Source organism: Staurois parvus, unplaced genomic scaffold, assembly GCF_062004578.1.
Source record: "Staurois parvus isolate SC_StPar_1 unplaced genomic scaffold, SC_StPar_1.0 ptg000549l, whole genome shotgun sequence".
Taxonomy (NCBI): domain Eukaryota; kingdom Metazoa; phylum Chordata; class Amphibia; order Anura; family Ranidae; genus Staurois; species Staurois parvus.
Genome location: NW_028318345.1, coordinates 4,479,074 through 4,497,768, shown reverse-complemented (window position 1 = coordinate 4,497,768; position 18,695 = coordinate 4,479,074). Strand labels below are relative to the sequence as shown.

Genomic DNA, 18,695 nt, shown 5'->3' with positions numbered 1-18,695 from the left:
TGCACTAATGAGGGTGCACCAATGAGTCTGCACTGATAGGGCTGCACTGATGGGCACTGGTGTGGTGTCACTTATAAGCTACACTGATGTGCACTGATGAGGCTCCACTGATGAAGCGGCATTGATGGGGCAGCATTGATAGGCACGGATAAGCAGCACTGATAGGCAATGATGAGGCTGCACTGGTGTTGAGTGGCACTGTGTGAAACTGTAAAATTATATCACTCACTGGTCCAACACAGATCCGATCTCCTTCCCTCACACCTTGACATGGTCTCTGTCAAACCAGCAACAATGTCTGTGTTTACATTTCTGATCGCTTGTGATTGAACACAGTGATCACGTGGTAAAGGGCTGCTGTGATTGGCCCTTTACCCTGATCTAAGGCACTCAGCAATCACAGATGGTTCTTGTTGTGTGCCCCAGGGGGCTCATGGGAAGCACGTTCTCAGGAGGATGTCCATGGATGCCCTCCCAGAACTGGAGAGCCACACTGTAGCAGTCTTTTGGCTATAGCGCGGTAAGGAAGTGCTTAATCAATTATTCAGTAAAAATGTCTATATATTTAATAGTGTAATATAGAAAAAGTATATACACCCTTGGACCCAGAAGCTAGTCTTGACCTCTTCAGTAAAAATTGCTTCTTGTAGCAGTTTTGCACAACTGCAGACCAGTCTCTGATGTCGAATCAGTACATTTTTGAGCACTCCTTTATGCAGAATTCTTCAGTTACAAGATGTTTGTGAGTTTTCTTGCATTATTTGCTTGTATCCCAGCTTACCATTTCAATATGATTCAAATCAGTGTTTTGACTAGTACAGTCCATAAACCCCCATTTCTTTGTTTTAAACCATTTCTTAGAGGATATGCTAGTGTGCTTCAGTTTATTGCTGAATTGAATGATCCATGTTTGGTTCAGCTTCAAATATGATGTAGAATTCATAGTTAACTGATGACTGCAATCTTCCCAGGACCTGAAGCATCAAGAATACCACAAACCATAACATTTCCACCACCATGCTTCACAGTTGATACAAGGCTGTTCTCTTGAAATTCTGTCTTCGATATCCATCAAACATGTCTACTGTTACTGTGGCCAAACAACTTTATCTTTGATTCATCAGTCCACAGCATGTTCTAGTTGGACTTGTTTTTGCCTATATGTTCAATGGGAAAAACTGCAGTCTTGCTAAAAAATTATTCTTTGGCAGCAAAATCTTTTTTATGGCATGCCTCCAATACAGGTTTAATTGATGCAGTCTCTTTCTGATTATATATGCACGGACTTTGAAGACAGCAATTAAATTTTGGGGTTCTTGAAGACTTCTGTTTACCAGCAAATGGTCAGCTCTTGGACTAAATTTGCTGGGCTGGCCAATCCTGGACAAATTATCAGTCATTTGAAATTACATTTACAGTGGAATGATTGATTTGAAATAATTTGGTATTCTTTTTACATGCTTTGCCACACTCATGAGTATCCAAAACCTTCTTTTTGTGGTATTTAAAGTGCTCTTTTGATCTTTACTTGATGAGCCCACACCTCAATAGTAAAGCGGAAACCAGACCCAGGATGTCTGCGATTTAAATAATACTCGATCCACCAGCATACTCCTAATTGGGTTCTAATCATAATTCAGTCTGGAACACCTGATTCTAATTTCATGGATTTTAGGTGGCATTAAATGTAGGGGGGCACTTGACGTTTTCCAGGTGAAAATCTGCACTTTCATTAAAATTTAGATTATAATGGGAATGAGTACACTCTGTTAGATTTATGTGCCATTTGTTCTGGTATGTTACCTATAAGTCACTGTTTGCATAAAGATCTAATGTTTGCCTGTCCAAATAGATTGAAAATGTTAACAATTTTCTTAGCTCAAACCAAAAAATACAGAAAGACATGCAAGACCAAAACAAATTGAGAGTCCAAGATAATTTTAATTGTTGGTAAAAAAAAGTACTATAAAAACAGCCAACATTTGGATTGACTTCACAGAGTCATATTGATCATATTGAAACCTGTATTGAGTTCTTCTCATGTAGTAAAAACTTAACAGCAGTTGCCAAGAATCAATGGAGGGAATTGTACAAAAAAATAATATTAATCTAATTTTACGGTGCACAAAATATAGTAGACATTGTAGTACTACAAAAATGAATACTCCATTTTAAATACTCATACATACAGCTGTGCTGTTTATGATTGATATATTTTTATGTTCTTTTATTTTATATTTGTAGTGTTTTAGTTTTGGATATGTAGTGTTGCAGCCACCCTACTTGAATACTTTTGTATATGTCACTGCTCTGTGTGTACAAGTTTTTTACTCCTTCGAGCACTTGAACACCAGCTACGCATCCTCTTCTAATGGACAGTGTAGGATGCAGATTATGATTTTGTAAAGGCTTGCAACCTGTACGCTTACATCTGCGTCACTGCTTGCATTCTTCTGGCAGATAAACGTAACTTGTCAACATTCTGTTGACTTCAGTTAATGTTCAGAGGTACTGAAATTATATGGCATTATGTTCTAAAACATGCCTGTTCTGTACAATTATAATGATTATTTCAAATAGAGCATGTTTCCACAATAGACTGATTCATTACCCATTTATATGCCAGTGTTTTCCTTCAAACATCTTTGTACAGTTTAATTATGTGGTCTAATTCCATAGTCTGTTTACAATCAGATTTTTCATGAGAGTTTGCCTTCCGATTTTATGATGGAAGAGTCCTCCCAGTTGAGAACAGTGTCCAAAACATGTGGAAAAACAAGACAAATCTTATAATTGTATTGTGTACTGTAGTTACCGGATATTGAGTGGTTATTTAGAGAGAATACGGCTCCCTGCTATTATTCTTCTTTTCAGGTGTTAATATTTATCAGTTTTTAGTTATTATAATGAAGAATATTTATTTTGTTGTAATAAGAAAGTGATAAATATATATATATATATATATATATATATATATATATATATATATATATATATATATAATCAAGCAATTACTGTGTCTAATGTGTATGTGGGTATTGGAATAAGTCTGATTTACTAAAGGTATTGAGACTATTCACTTTCATTATTCAAGCATGTGGAAAGCAAATTCCTTTTTTTTCATTTGCATATAATTTTATAATCGAAGTGAATAGTCACACAATTTATTATATGCATATTTTCAACTACTTTAGTCCATCAATCAAATCATCTTACATGTAACTTTGATTGATAATGTAGATGTAAACCAAACTATATGAAATTTACTTTGCTATGTCACTGTGTATCATAATGTTTTCATTTTATAAAATTCTGCTTTCATATTTTTCATCCTTTATCATATCGTAGTGCTCCTATCCTCCTGCAGCCCCTTTGCAGTAACTTCTTATCTACATGCATGCACTCCAGTGATGGTTCACAGCATTTCTCATAGCAGGCTTCTTGGTGCTGACAACAGTGGATCATCTCTGTGCAATGTGAGTTGATATATCCACTTGTAGTCTCCTTCAGAAGCCCATGTGATGGGGTGACCATGCAATAGCATAACTAGTAGACAAGAACGGAGTGTTGTCATGCTATAATACTGATCCCTAAACATGGCAGTATCATTAAGTATTTTTTTTAAAAAAGGTTCAGATTTAATATAGTTCCTTTGTGTATTTGTTTCATGGACAAGGTAAAGGTGTGGTCCAAACTCTGGCTCCCCCTAGCTGGAAGGGCTAATCTTATAAAATGATCTTCATGCCCCAATTATTATATTTCCTCCACAACTTCCCAGTAATGATCCCACTCAAAATATTTTCTACTGTCAATACCATATTTTGATCCTTACTCTGGGGGACCGTCCACCAAGAATAAAGCTGGAACAATTACAGCACCCTAAAGATGGGGGGGGGTATAGCTATTCTTTTATGTTGGAAATCAGAGTCTCCCCCAACCTTGGAGGATTCGAGGTGGAATACGGAGGCCATTCTGAAGTATGACTGTTTATCTTCATTGTGGGTGCCCTGGAAAATTTAAAAAACTTTGGAAAGCTTGGCAGGCCACCCCAGGCCTTGCCTCAATTGATTTAGTAATGTATAGGTTGCTCCAAGTTCCTTACTGAGACTCTGCTTCCCCTTGGTTGGTCAGGTTCGATGTTGAAACACTGAATGGTGCTACTTCTTCAATCTTCCATTTTGGTGCACCTACAGGGCTTCAGTTGCATCAGTGATTGTTTTCTTTATCTATATAGAATTGTACCACATTTTGAGTTCAATAATTGGTTGGCTATAAACACTGGATTGTTTATTTTCTTCATTGTTGGTTGTACTGGATTGTACACCGAAAAGTATAATAAACTTAATTTCTGATTTAAACAAAGGCTCAGATTTAAAAAATATTTAGTACATTAGAAATAACATTAACATGTTAAAGTGTATCTCAACGAAAAACGTATTTTATTTTATTTTTTTTTTATAAAGGTAAGGATGATTTGAACTGTCAGATTTTACTGCAATCTGAGTCCCTAGACTCCCCAAGACAGGAAGTCAGGACAACACGGACAGAATTTTTTTTTCTTAATTACATTGGTGAATGTTGGAACCTTCATTAACTTTTAACTGTTGTCTATTTTACTGGTGAATTTTTTTCTCACTATCTGTTTAGCAGAATGATATCCCCAGAACAGAAAGTAAGGGGATATCTCTTCAACAAACCCTGGAAAATATTAAAAAAAACATACAGGGGACCTAACTGTCCACCATTAAGTGTGCTAAAGCATAGCAGCCAATTCTACTCTTTATGAGTAAAGCACAGTGAGGTTTATTTACTAAAACTGCAGAGTGAATAATTAGGCTCTTTTCTGCATAGAAACCAATCAGCTTCCAGGTTGTATTGCCAAAGCTTGATTGAACAAGCTGAGGTTAAAAGTTGATTGACTACCATGCACAGGTGCACCAGATTCTGAGTGAACCAACTTTACACCCTGTTCACATTGGAGTGATTTGGCATGCGATCTGCATGCCCTGCGACTTGAAAATCGAATGCCAAGTAGCACCCTATTGTCCGAAATTAGTGCGGTCACATCAGTGCGGATCCGAATCGGTCGGAGCTGTACCGATTTCAAAAGTAGTACATGAACTACTTTTGGTGCGATTTGCATAGATATCTGTATTAGATGTCTTGCAAATTGCATCTGAAATCGGCGGGTCCCCTTACTTTGAAATTGTGCGATTTCACTGTAAGTCACACAATTTCAAAGTTGGGCTTGATGTGAACGGGGTCTTAGTAAATCTCCCCCAGGATTTCAACCATCTGCCCTGAAGAGTACTTCTGACAAATTCAAAGGGTATTCAAGTACATTTATAGCAATTTAGACTAACAGTGTAAAGTTTTAGCTAATATTAAAACATACATAAAACAGATATTAGTATACTTTTTTGTGATTAATCAGACAAGGGATTGTTCAGAAGTCATCAATTTTGGGTTATTACAAAAGTAGACAGGAGCACATTTCCACGAAATTTACATTTATACATCATTTGTCATGAATGTCATGTGTCAGAGAAACATTAGTTTGAAGCATTAAGACCATTGAAAGACTATTTCTGATTTGTTGCTGTGGGTTGTTGCTGTGGGTTACTGCTTTTGCTTTGCTCATGAATCTTTTGAAGGTAAAAGAAAACCTGCCAGTGAAAGCTTCTGCCTGACATCTCTCAAAGGGCTCATTCATATGTCTGACAGCCCTTGCCACCTCTCTGAAAAAAAAAATCTCTGGTGCATTGCTGTTCAGAGGTGTTTGACAGGTGGGGAGAAGGCAATATGTTATCTCCTCACCGTCTGCTTCAATCCTGAAAATGCACTGCACTGCAACTGTGTGCATTTCTGAATGTTGAAGGGTGGTTGTGGCACGGACCCATTCACTGTAATGAGTTGTGCTCAGCGAAAGTACCACCTAACAAATGTGACATGCATTTTCATTTTTGCCTTGCCTGCAAAGCAAAGCATTGCGGTTATGTCATGTGTACAGCAAAGAGTGGCTACAAATACTTCTTCAGGTGGGTGGTCAGGTAATGGTAAAATCTGCTTTTACCACTTCCAAGCCTCACATTTGAATGAGCTCTAAAAGCTTTGGTTGTTTAAAGTGTTACTAAATCCACAACAGTAAAATCAGTCTATATATGCAGCAAAGCATGCTTGTTATACTCACTGTGGAACCTAAGAGGTTAATCCTCTGCATTGTGCAAAAAGTCTGTTTGATCCTGACTTCTCTGATCCTCCCCTTCTTCCAGTGCCCCATTATCAGCTCCTGATAAGACATATGGTGTGGAGATACAGTGCACATGCTCAATTTGGTGTGAATTGCTAGAGAGGTTTTTTTTGGGGGGGAAAGTGCATGTGATCAGCACAGGGATAATCAGCACTGTCCAGACAGAGGTCAGGGGTTTTGCATCCTCCTAGAGCGGAAATAAAACTCCTACAAGTTTTAACCAGTGTTCTGCTGGACACTGATAGAAGTCACAAGACTGCTCTAACTACTGATGAGAAAAGGTATTTAACAGTTTATAGTTACTAAAATAATTACACTTCCAACAAATGGGATGGGAGTTTAATTCCATGTTGATGCCGTTGGTGGATACAGATCTTTTCCCACCAGGGAAAGGAAATATTTCATGTAATTGGATAAGAAGAGCGGATGCTTAGTTAAAAGATATAATGTATGGTGAGGAAATTTACTCCCTTCAGGAGCTGAAAAAAAGAAAGAGCTGTTTTCTACATTTAGACAAGTGGCCCTTAAGGACAACAGCGGATTTGAACCCATTCAAACAATTATTTAGCACATATAGGGATAGGAAGCACGGTACTTCACGAATTTATAAAGTTCTTACTGTAATAACAGAGGTTAATTCCCTTTGGTATTTGGAGAAATGGGAAAGGGAAATTGGAATATCATTTGATGAGCAACAAAAAAAGAAAATATTTTGACTAGCACATGGGGTTGTAGATATGAAGGTGGTGGAAATGAACTACAAATGTTTAGCTAGGTGCTCACACCGAGTGTGGCACATAAGCAATACGAAGATAAATCACCCATGTGTTGGCGGGGATGTGGGATTAAGGGCACAATGACACATATATGGTGGGAGTGTCCTAAAATCCAGGAATATTGGGGGGGAATAATTCACCAAATCCAGGAGATAACTGGGGTTAAAATCCGAAAGATCCAGGAATATGCCTGTTCCATAAAACCAAGACTACAGTAGAAAAATATAAGAATTCGATCATATTTCACCATATAAATGCAGCAAAAGGATTGATACCCAAATTTTGGCAGGAACAAGAGGTACCGAAAATAAAAGACTGGATAAGTAAGGTAGAATATATATATAGAATGGAGGAACTCGACCACATAGAAGAAGACACAATGGAATGATGTCGAGAAAGGTGGGAAAAATGGGATGGGATTGAGAGATCAAATAAATATGTTGAAATGGGAGAAATAGAGAAAAAGGGGACAAGAGGACATGTATAATTAAAAAGGAGAAAGTAAGATAGGAAGAAGGAGAATGGTATTCTGAGGATACTCACAAGTGATGAGGAACAGGGAGCTAAGGGTAAAGACATGGGGGTATGGGGTGGTAGGGGGGAGAAAGAGGGGAGAGTGGGGCATGGGGGAGGTGGATTTTCTTGGGGGTATGTTTAACCTCTTGCCGTCTGCCTGCTGTTTATAAACGGCAGGGCGGTGGCAGTCCAGGGGCGGGTTGCCATTCCTAAACAGCACCCTTTTCTAGCTGTGCGCACTCCCTGGGAGCACGCACCACCGCGATCCGGTGCCCGCTGTGTCCTCCGGACACAGTGAAACACCGATCATCGGACGGGACCTCTGTACGAGGTCCCGATCATGTGATCACTGATTGGCAAATCAGTGATCACATGCAAAGTAGTAAGCAAGATGTCACTTGTGACATCATTGCTTACTACGTGTGAAATCTGTGAATGATCACAGAGGTCACATGGTACAAGGCTATTCACAACAGCCATGTACAATGTGACAAGCTGTGACCAATCACAGCTCACTCAGTACTTCTCAATGACTGCAAGAATGCAGACAGAGAGAAAGAGAAATGATTGCATTTACATCCTATATGGGTGTAAAAGCAATCAGTGTAAAGAAAAAAAAAAAATCTTCATCACCCCCCACAAGTAGTACAGTGTCACCGTGGTGACACTGTACTGCTAGGGTGACAGTATGTAAAAAAAATAAAAAAAATAAAAAATAATAATATAAAAAAAATAAAATAAAAATGTAAAAAAAAATGCTTAAAAATTATAATTTTTGGTTATAAACTTATTTGAATTTTTTTTTTACTAAAAAAACATTTTGGAATACATTTTGGCCAAGATTTATGCTGAAATATTATTTATTTGCAAAATTTTATTTAAAAAAACACTTTTTTTCAAAATTTTTGGACTTTTTCATTTACATAGTAAAAAAAATAAAAATCCCAGCGGTGAATAAATACCACCAAAATAAAGCTTTATCTGTCTCAAAAAAATGGTAAAAAATTCATATGGGTACAGTATTGCATGACCGCGCAATTGTCATTCAAAGTGTGATAGCGCTGAAAGCTGAAAATTGCCCTGGACAGGAAGGGGGTAAAAGTGTCTGGACTGGAAGTGGTTAAAAGGAAATGTATTTTTTTTTATGTTATGATTTGTGTTTTGTAGTTATGCTGAAATTTGAAAACTAATAAACTATTTATAATTAAAATAAAATAATTGCACTTCCATGTTCTGTGTACTGTGGGAGACCAGATATAATGAATGTCGGGTACTGGATTTAGTAACACTTTAAGCTCATCACTTTTTCTAATACTTTTTTAAAGGGAAAGCTTGGTCTACCATTTATATCCAACATCAGCAAGAAGTAAGCTCTGCTCTTTTATAGTAAGAACAATGCACCTGTCTGACATGATGCTAAGGAGAATTAATTGAAATGATTTAAATTATTTTTAGTTAAGTTATTCACTTCCAAAAAGGGTGATAAAGTATCATTAAATTATTAGTTTGTTGTTTTGTTGCATTTTAACAGCGTGTTATGCTATTTTTAAAACATATTTTTTTATTTATTTAACAAATACGGCTAAATAATAGCGAGCATTTAATTAAGCTACTTGTTTGAATAGGAAAATAGATAGATAGATAGATAGATAGATAGATAGATAGACAGACAGACAGACAGACAGACAGACAGACAGACAGACAGACAGACAGACAGATAGACAGACAGATAGACAGATAGACAGATAGATAGATAGATAGATAGATAGATAGATAGATAGATAGATAGATAGATAGATAGATAGAAAGAAAGAAACAAAATACATAAAGAAAAAAATAAACAATGAAAACATAAACAGAACAGAGAAAAAAAAATGTTAAACCAGAGCAAAAGCATTTTAGGGGAGGTACTACTTGGAATAGTGTTCTATTTCCTGACTATGGATGGATCTGTCCAATCATCTCTTTGTATGCAAATAGACTTGTGTCCAATCTTAAATAAAAGACAAAGGGAAAGCTAGTCTTCAGTCAGGACAAACTCGCTGAGCCTGATTAACACTTACACTTTATTCCACCTGTATTTCAGTTAATAGCCTCAAAATGTCATCCGACAATAAGCAAAAATCTGATGGGATAAGTGGACTGCCTGCTCCACTCAGCAACTTGGAAATTGAATACACCAAGGTAAGAATCAATTACACTACTTATTTTATTTTTTGCATGACAGTTTTCAGATTTCTTTTAATATTAGTTTAAACATTGCATTTCAGTACGTTATTATATGGCTGTTCAGAAGTCTATTACTGTAATGTATGAGAAGGGAGTAAACAACCCTACACCCCCGTGTATTTATATAAGCCTGTCAGAAGTTAAGACATATGCAGCATGTGTTATTTTTTGCAGCCAAACTTTGTGAACATATAAGTTTGTACTTTTTTTCAGGCATGTTGAAGTTAACATTCTCAGTGCTGTTTCCCTACAACAGTGTGAGTGATATGTTAAGAAGAAACAACTGTTTAGAAAACATTTGCACAATTTCTCAGCACTATCCATCTGTTTTGGAATGCATTCACTTGTACATGGGCCAAGTAGATAGCAAAACACAAGATTATTTCTTTTTTTTTTAACTGCTCGAAAACAAAATAATGAGTAAATGTTAGGGAATGCTGTGTGTTAAATTCAGATATTGGGTGACATGGTTTTCTCAGTTCCCTGTCTGTACGTAGCAAGCAATATTCACAAACACTTGTAAACTGATAAAACATTTCGATAGAAAATGACTGTTGAACTTGTGTACTTTAGACTTTGCCAGATATCAATGGAATGTAGGCCTGCTGACCTTTTTGATTATGTTATATCTTTTAGAATGCAAAGTCTAAAAGTATTATGTGTCACACTAGCGCTGTATACAATAAACCTTTTTTTTTCTGTGCCTCCTGGTAGTTATAGCAGTGAGGATCCTGCAAACACCATAAAAAGCAAAAAAAAAAATTAAAAAGGGTTTTTTTTAGAAAATACACTTACCCAAAATGTAGTTTTATTCACAAAGGCTGAACAAATAGTAGTTTATATTCTTCATAATTAGCTTCCATATAGAATGTTAATGTGTGAAATGTGCATGGTTGGCAGCACAAGTATCTCAGCTTAACCCTGTTATTTCCTTGGATAAAGAGGCTATTATGAATCGTTTCTAAAAACAGTTAGATGAAATGTTTTAACCACATGCTGCATTGTGAAGCAGTGATGTGAATAGCATAGTACAATGCCTTCAGTGAATTCTGTCGTTTTTTTTCAAACTATATCACTTTCCAAAGTGTGCTAGTGACTATCAGCTCTAGAATTAAATGAATAAAGTCTGCACTATAAGTCTTTTTTTTTTTTAAGTGAGGGTTGTAGATAAAAATAGCAGTGCTATTTTGACTGCCCTTTGCATGATATTTATTTAAGTAATGAGTGATTTGATTTTCAAATAGAGAAGTTGCAATTTTTTTTCGCTTGGATATATGTATGTAGATATGTCCAGGCTGCAGAGATTTGTGAATCACAATTAGATTCTTTGCTGGAGTGGCTTTCCTCAAAATAGACAGATCCTCATGCAAAGATTCACGCAAATGTGGCAATCACAGATTATCCTTTTGTAGTCATCATTAAATGGTATTTTAAAGCACAGAATAGACATAGTTGTTTGATGTATACAAACACTACGGGGTTGATTTACCAAAAATGAGTGCAAAATCTGGTGCAGCTCTGCATAGAAACCAATCTGCTTCCAGTTTTCTTGGCAAAGTTTAATTAACAAGCTGAGGTTAGAAGCTGATTGGCTACCATGCACCCTTGCACCAGATTTTGCAATCTCCAGTATTAGTAAATCCACCCCTATATGTCTAAATTAAATGTATAGGAATTGAAGGTATTAAAAAAACACAACACACACATATGACTTAAAGACTTGAAATATTTTACAGTTTTGAATTGTTAATTTGTACATATTTCTGGAACCCCCCCCCCCCCCAAAATCAAAGTATGGTAAGTCTCAGGCAAAAAAAATATTTGAAGGAAAACACTTTAAAACACTTTACTTCAATCTGTAGACTGGAAGAAAAAATATTATACTAAACTGCAAATATAGTAAACCCAGCTATAATAAGTTACTAATTACATGATCACATCTCAACCTTCCAGTATAATGTTTCTCCATAAATTAAGTTCCTTCTTGTATCCACCTGGAGAATTCTGTGGAATTTTTCATTCTTAAAAAGATAATGCTACTTTTGAAAGTCTTTTTGATCTAATTCCCTGAAGTGTGTGAATAATTTCCAAGCTTTCAATCGATAGTGCTAGTGAAAGGAATAGGACAAAGGTGTTCATTTACAGAGCAAGGTGTGGTAACTGTAAGCATACAGTATCAAGTGTCCTCCATCCCTTCTGGAACATTCACTCTTACATGCTCTTACTTTTCTACTAGGTGTAGGTGATCATAACATACAAAAATACATTTTGACAGAAGTAAATTTTTGTTTCCACCTGTCAAATGTAATAATAGATAAATGAGTGTCATAATTCAATAAATTATTGGATTCTTTGAACCAGCAAAGTATTTAATTTATCTGCCCATGCATGAGACAATCACCATAGTTAATTTGTTCATGTAGACCTAAGATGATGATCATATATGACTTCTGCTGGTGATCGGATATTAGATATAGGTATAGATGCACTACTCTAGTCTGTGTATGTGGTTGTTATTAAATAACCCTTTCAAATAACTGACTTTACTAGTATAAGGTTATTTTATTCTTTGAATGGTCAGACATTTTAAACAAATTAGCTACTCAATCAAATTTGGTTGCTACAACCCCTTCTAGCATACACAAACAGCAATATTTCACAACAGATGGACATGACTTGAAGTATATATGTAGCCAAACTTTATTTTTTAAGATAGAGTATGGAACAGTGATAATCCTTGTCAGTGTTTTCTTTTGTATGTTTTCCTTTGGGCGTTATCCCGTGGCTTCCAATCCTAAATACACAACAAGAAGTGACAGGAAATACCTCCAAAGTATTAAGAAATCCCCTCTTAGACAGCTGAGGCTAGAACAGGTGTCCCCATTGGAAGATTTCTCTTCCATTCTTGTTCCAATGACATATGTCAAATTTTAGACCTATTATAATTTTTTGTCTTGGTGACTATGATGACAAGAGGTTGTTATTTTCCACAGTGGGTACTCAAACAGCAGTAAAAAAAAAGGAATATTTTTTTTCAAGGTCTTTGTTCCTGTATAACCTTTTTGGTTTCAGGTATTTTCTTTCTTGGCTTGAGTGGTGAGTCAGTCTCCGTGTTTTTACTTGTGTATTCATCATTTGTGGTATCTCCACATTGGTAAGCAAAAAAGACTGTGACTTCAATTTTAACCTTGATATACTCCAGCCTCCCGTTTTAAATGCCTCATCTTATTAAACAATAAAAACCTGCCAGAATTTGAACACTTTTCCTCTTGAACTAAAAATATAATAAAACAAATTTGGTCTTTAGGTATACTTGAATTCCATATGCATTCATACACAAAGAATCAATATCCTTTGTTTTAGGAAATTGCTTTTCAAAATGCATATCCACTCTGGAATCCATGCTACTTTTCAATATTGCTGCCACATGTTCTTTAATTTCCTATGCTAGATCAGAAAACTTACTAAAAGATATATAATTATGTTTAGCCAACCTTGTGGTCCACTGTCAGTCAGTACAACCAAATTATCGTCCTCCACTACAGCAGCACAGCTTGGTCAAGGACACCCCTAACTTATTGACTGAACAGTGGTGGAGCAGCAGGACACTAATGAGGTTATCCCTCTGTTCACTCTGTCCTCTCCTTTTGTTATCATGTTCAGTTAGTATAAACTAATATTAAACCTTATTCAGATATTTTACAGGTTTTGGTTTATTGCATGTCTTTATAGCCATATTGGCTTATGAACCTTCCCTCCTCCAGTGTCCCTTTCACGCTGAAAGGCTTGTAGATGCTCTTTTTTAGTACAGACACTGGAATTATTGTTCTATAAAATGTCATTTGGTAATTGTTCCAGCTTAAAAATAAGGATAATATAAAAAAATAAATGTAGATACTTGCACTAGCTGCATTTAAAAATACATTTAGTAATTTTGTGTTCAGGAACCACTAATAGGTCATATGTTCCATGTTCCAGGTAGTTACATATTTGTGTTAATTTTTATTGGCCACTTAGTAATTTAGTGTCTTTTAGGTTTCATCATGATCCAGGGATTAGATGCCACCATGGCATACACTGCATGATGCATGTTGTCCCAGCGGGGGTGTCAATTGGGTGCTCCAGTCTCCTCTCATAGTCAGCTTCTTTATCACCTAAAGACATAGCTGTAATTTGCAATGCATTCCTGCATCAGAGGAGGTACACTTACCATTTTTAGAGTTTTAAAAGAACATTTATGCATATATACTTATTGTCACTCGACTGTTTCCTGCAGCTATGGTCTTAGTAGACGTGCATTGTCCCTTTCTAATCCCCACTGTAAAATAGCATTCTTCTGCAAGTTCCCCATGCCAGGAGGGCATTCATTAAAGTCCTTTGTAGCAACTGCAGCACTATCTGGAGATCACTCTTATCTCCAGAAAAGGATGCTTACTTGCAATGTTTTTTTTTCTATAAATAATTTTAAATTCACTTGCAATGTGCTTTGAACTTACTACAAAAATCAACTATTTACATAAATGTGCAATTAATAAAAGTAGGCACTCACCACAATAGTGCAATCATGACAATCATATAAAACAAATCAATATAACATGAATAGAAAATACTGTGTCACAAAAAACATGAAATCCAAAATACCAAAAAGTCTATTTTAATGTCACAGTCCAACAGGTATCTAATTCTTTCGACTTCAAACAACGTTCCACCGCCATTTAAGGCTAAAATGGGAACTCACCAAATCTACTTGGCCAACAAAGCAAGCAAGCTTGTAAACACAGATCCTGTATGCCTTAGGTATGAGGCACAGTCCTGCAGAATCCTTCAACCTCCTTCAATCCCAAGATATTAACCACCTTCTCCATGTCTCAGAAAAAGGCCAAGAGAAATAATAATAGTGCAGCAAATTCTTTATTTAAAATAATAAAAAAAATAAAAAACAAATATATATATATATATATATTCCACTAACATATTGTAGGAGCCACAGGGAGCACCAACCCAAACAGCTCACTAGGGGGTTCTGTCCCTCCACACCGCCACTGATCCTGCAGTCAGAGTGCGTTCCAGTGCCGAAAGTGACGTTAAAGGAACTTGAAGTGTGTGCAGCTCAAGCCTCAATGCATTTCATGAGTAGCATGTCCTCAGGAAGTTCAGGCGGAGCCAAAAGAATTAGACACTTATTGGACTGTCACATCAGAATAGACTTTTTGGGATTTTGGATTTCACTTTTTTTGTGACACAGTATTTTCTATTCATGTTATGTCGACTTATTTTCTATGATGGTCACGATTGCACTATTTTGGTGAGTGCTTAATTTTAATAATTGCACATTTATGTCAAGTTTAATTTCACTTAAAGGGGCAGCTGCCTTTATTTGTTTTTTTATATATATTTTTTTATTATTGTTTTGCCCATAATTTTGTTGGGTTTTGTGATGCTTAATTTTTTTTTATTAGAAAAATCGACTAGTTAACTTCCTGGCACAGTCCCTTTCCTCCTTCCAAGTGATAGCCCTCTTCTCTTATTGTGCATTTTTTACTCTCTGTGCTGATTTAACTCCTTCACCTCTCCCCTCAACTCCCCTTAAGTAGCTGCTAGGGTAGGAGTGAAGGGGAATACTATAGAGTATCACTTGAGTGGCAGCTGTGAGCCTGCTGGGACTGCTGACATCACATCCAAGCTCATCAGTACTTTAAAAGCTTTTGGATGTCCACACACAGTTAATTAACATGCATAAAATATGTTAAATGCACATATAATCTTATATAAAATGTGTTGAAATTGGCAACAAGGTCACCTTAGGGCTTGTTTTAAAGTTCCCTGCTTGTTAGGAATATGAAGATGCTTGATTGTCTGTAGCCTGGCTCCAGGTTCATTTTATTGTGTATATCTCTTTATATTTGAAACTATGACTATAGTAGTGATTGTAGTGGGATCTAGCATATTTCACACAAAATCCATTTACTTTTTATAACATAGAGACAGGTGTATTTCTGAATAACTTCTAGAGCTAAGGAACAGAGTAAGGATAGTAGCAGTCATACAGTGACAGATCACGCTGATGAAGTTACCATACAACCAGGTTTTTCACTACATCTGGTTAATATCTGACTATTGCTGATTAATTACTAACACAAACAAATTATACAAATGCATACAAATTCTTCAAGCTATTACTCAAAATGTAATTCTATATAAACCTAATTTGAATTTTTAATATCCACCTAGACTGACACATTTACATGCTTTCAAAATGTATCAAACAGCATGCAATAACATTGTTAGTGTGTGTCTTATATTTTATTGTACAGTCAAGAAGTTAGTTTAAACAAAGTAATACTTTACTCATAGTGAGAATAATTTTCTTAATGGTAAAATACTCCAGAAATTTGGCGTACATATCAATTAGAGTACAAAGTGATTGAAACCTAAATTGTTTTTCTGATGTCTTTTTCCACAAAATGAAAGTATGAGAATTCCAAGCCAATGCCAACACAGATTCCAGGGGTGGTGCTAAATGGCTATAATTATACTATATCATTAACTATATAGGATTAAAGAGGATGTAAAGACTTACATATAAATATGCATATGCATTTAGGCCTAATCTTCCCTGCATAAAAGTGCTTTAAAAACATTAGAAATGTGCATAATTTACATTTTTGGTGGCATTTCATTTCTGTTCTGTTTTCCTAGATCATTGTTGTGTCCATAGGGGATTTTGAGCAATGCACCAGAACATTACTTATGGTAGCAGGGGACTTCAAAACCCATGATCCTTCTCACTTCTACCTTCCTACACTTTAAATAAGAAGATTGCAGGTGCGGGTAGTGGTTGATTGGCAGCCTAGTAGTGGATAATAAATAGAAACAATGTCAGGAAGCAAGCCCACTGATTGCGTCCTGACATACTGCTGTGATTTAAGGACTGAAAGGGTGACAAAGCAACAGAAGTTTCAATGAGAACTCATGCCATGCTTTATAAGAGTTTTTTTTTTGCTTTCCTCTGGATCAACTGTGAATATATGGTTCTGAATATGGAGGTACTTTATTCATTTATTCATATATGATATTGGTTGAACTTGATGGATGCATGTCTTCTTTGATCAAGAATAACTATGTAATTCTCCAATGACTGGCCTTTCAAAGAAAGTGGTTTTGCCAGCAGGATACAAAAGTAATTGAATCATATTATTGTGGTCATTTTCAAATATATCACATGGTGGGAGGCTTAAGGAGACCGTCTTGCACCATTAATCTAGGGGGTTATAATGCAGGTCCTGGCATCTTACCCACAAAACAAGGTAGAATACCAAAATGTGGCCCAAGATGGGACATCAGTTCACCTCAAAATTCACCCAGTCTGACAGGATGAGACAGGTTCAACATATACTTAAAATATATATTATTTGGTGGATCAGTTCTTTAAAGAAGCTTTAGTTCAATGAGTGTATATGTGTATGTGCAAGCGCCTTTGTGTGTTTTTGTTCTGTTTATTTTCATTTGTTTGATCCAGAGGAAGGCGAAACAAATCCTTTGTGAACCCATACTATTGGTCAGTTCAATCCCTGGATCAACATCTTATCAAATTTAAGAATTCCCATATTCCTGTATTTTTTGCTGGTTTTTTAAGTTATCAACACTCTCAGCTAATGTCACTTCCTGGAGAAGAGAGTTCCACATTTTCATTGCTGTAAAAGTACAGAACCTCTTTCTCAGTTTAAAATGAACCCCCCTTTTCATCCAACCTTATATTATGGCCACATGTCTTCTTCAGGGACTTTATCATCATTGATAAATGTATACATTGTGATCATATTCCCCCCTATGCACCTTTGCTCTAGAATGAATACATGTAACATTTGTTATTTCTCATAACTCAGGTTCTCCACCTCTCTATATTAATTTTGTTGACACCATTCTAGTGCAAGGATATCCTTTCCGTGGAATAGTGACCAAAACAGAACTGCATCTGTAAGATCAGGCTGAACCAATATTTTATAAAGAGGCAGAATTGTGGATTTATTTCTTCTTCTTACTTTGCTAGCTGCAGATTGGTATTGCATGCTGTTGCTATGTCTGTGATCAACAATGTACAAATACCCCCAAATTATTTTCTATCACAGATTTGCCCAAAGGAGTCTATCCCAATCCCATACAATATTCAACCCCACCATTCACCATTCAATGGTACACCATTCACAACCTTAGTCCATTTAGAGAAGGAACCATGGATCACTAGTCTCTGGATATGTTACTGGAACAAGCTTTCTATTCATATTCATACATTTTTTTACACCAATAGACCTTTTTTTGTAAATTAAAAGTTTAAGGTACAACTTTGAATGCCTTAGTAAAATTCAGAAATGCTACTGAAATTGGCATTCCTTTGTCTAAATTCCTACCCATTTCTTCAGGGAATGATAAAAAGTCTGAAAAGAATGATCGTTCATAAATCCATGCTGTTTTTTTTTACATATGATACAATTATCACTAACAATTTTTTAAATTAAACAATTTTTATTCTTACCAGTCCCTCAAATATTTTACATACAATGGATGTTAAGTTGACTGGTGTGTAACTTCCTAGCATACATCTCAACCCTCTTTTAAATATTGGTATTACATTTGCTTTACATCAATTAGCTGATGACAATAGTAAGATGTCCTTAAAAATTAGAAACAATGGTCTGGTTATAACAGAGCTACGGTCTCTAAGGACTTCTAGGTGTAAGGCATCAGTTAAAGCAACCTGACAAGTAAAAAAAAAGGCTTTCTTTTTTAAATAAAATTTGTATCTACTTAACCCTCTATTAACCTTAGTTTACCCTAATCTGCCCTAAATAAATCTTTATTTCCCTTCTCCCTTCAACTATTTTTTTTTTCTGCTGATTTTTTTTTTTTATTTGTTTATTGTGGTT

At 35.9% G+C, this 18,695-nt stretch overlaps 1 protein-coding gene across 1 annotated transcript in view; it reads left to right on the top strand.

Moving 5' to 3' along the window:
- Nucleotides 1-9,546: 9,546 nt before the first annotated feature.
- ALDH1A1 (aldehyde dehydrogenase 1 family member A1) overlaps nucleotides 9,547-18,695 on the top strand; it is a 63,715-nt gene continuing 54,566 nt past the window's right edge. The window contains exon 1 of the mRNA XM_089691072.1: nucleotides 9,547-9,726. Coding sequence (XP_089547198.1) covers nucleotides 9,643-9,726 — 84 coding nt within the window. The 5' untranslated portion in view covers nucleotides 9,547-9,642. The remainder of the gene's footprint in view (nucleotides 9,727-18,695) is intronic.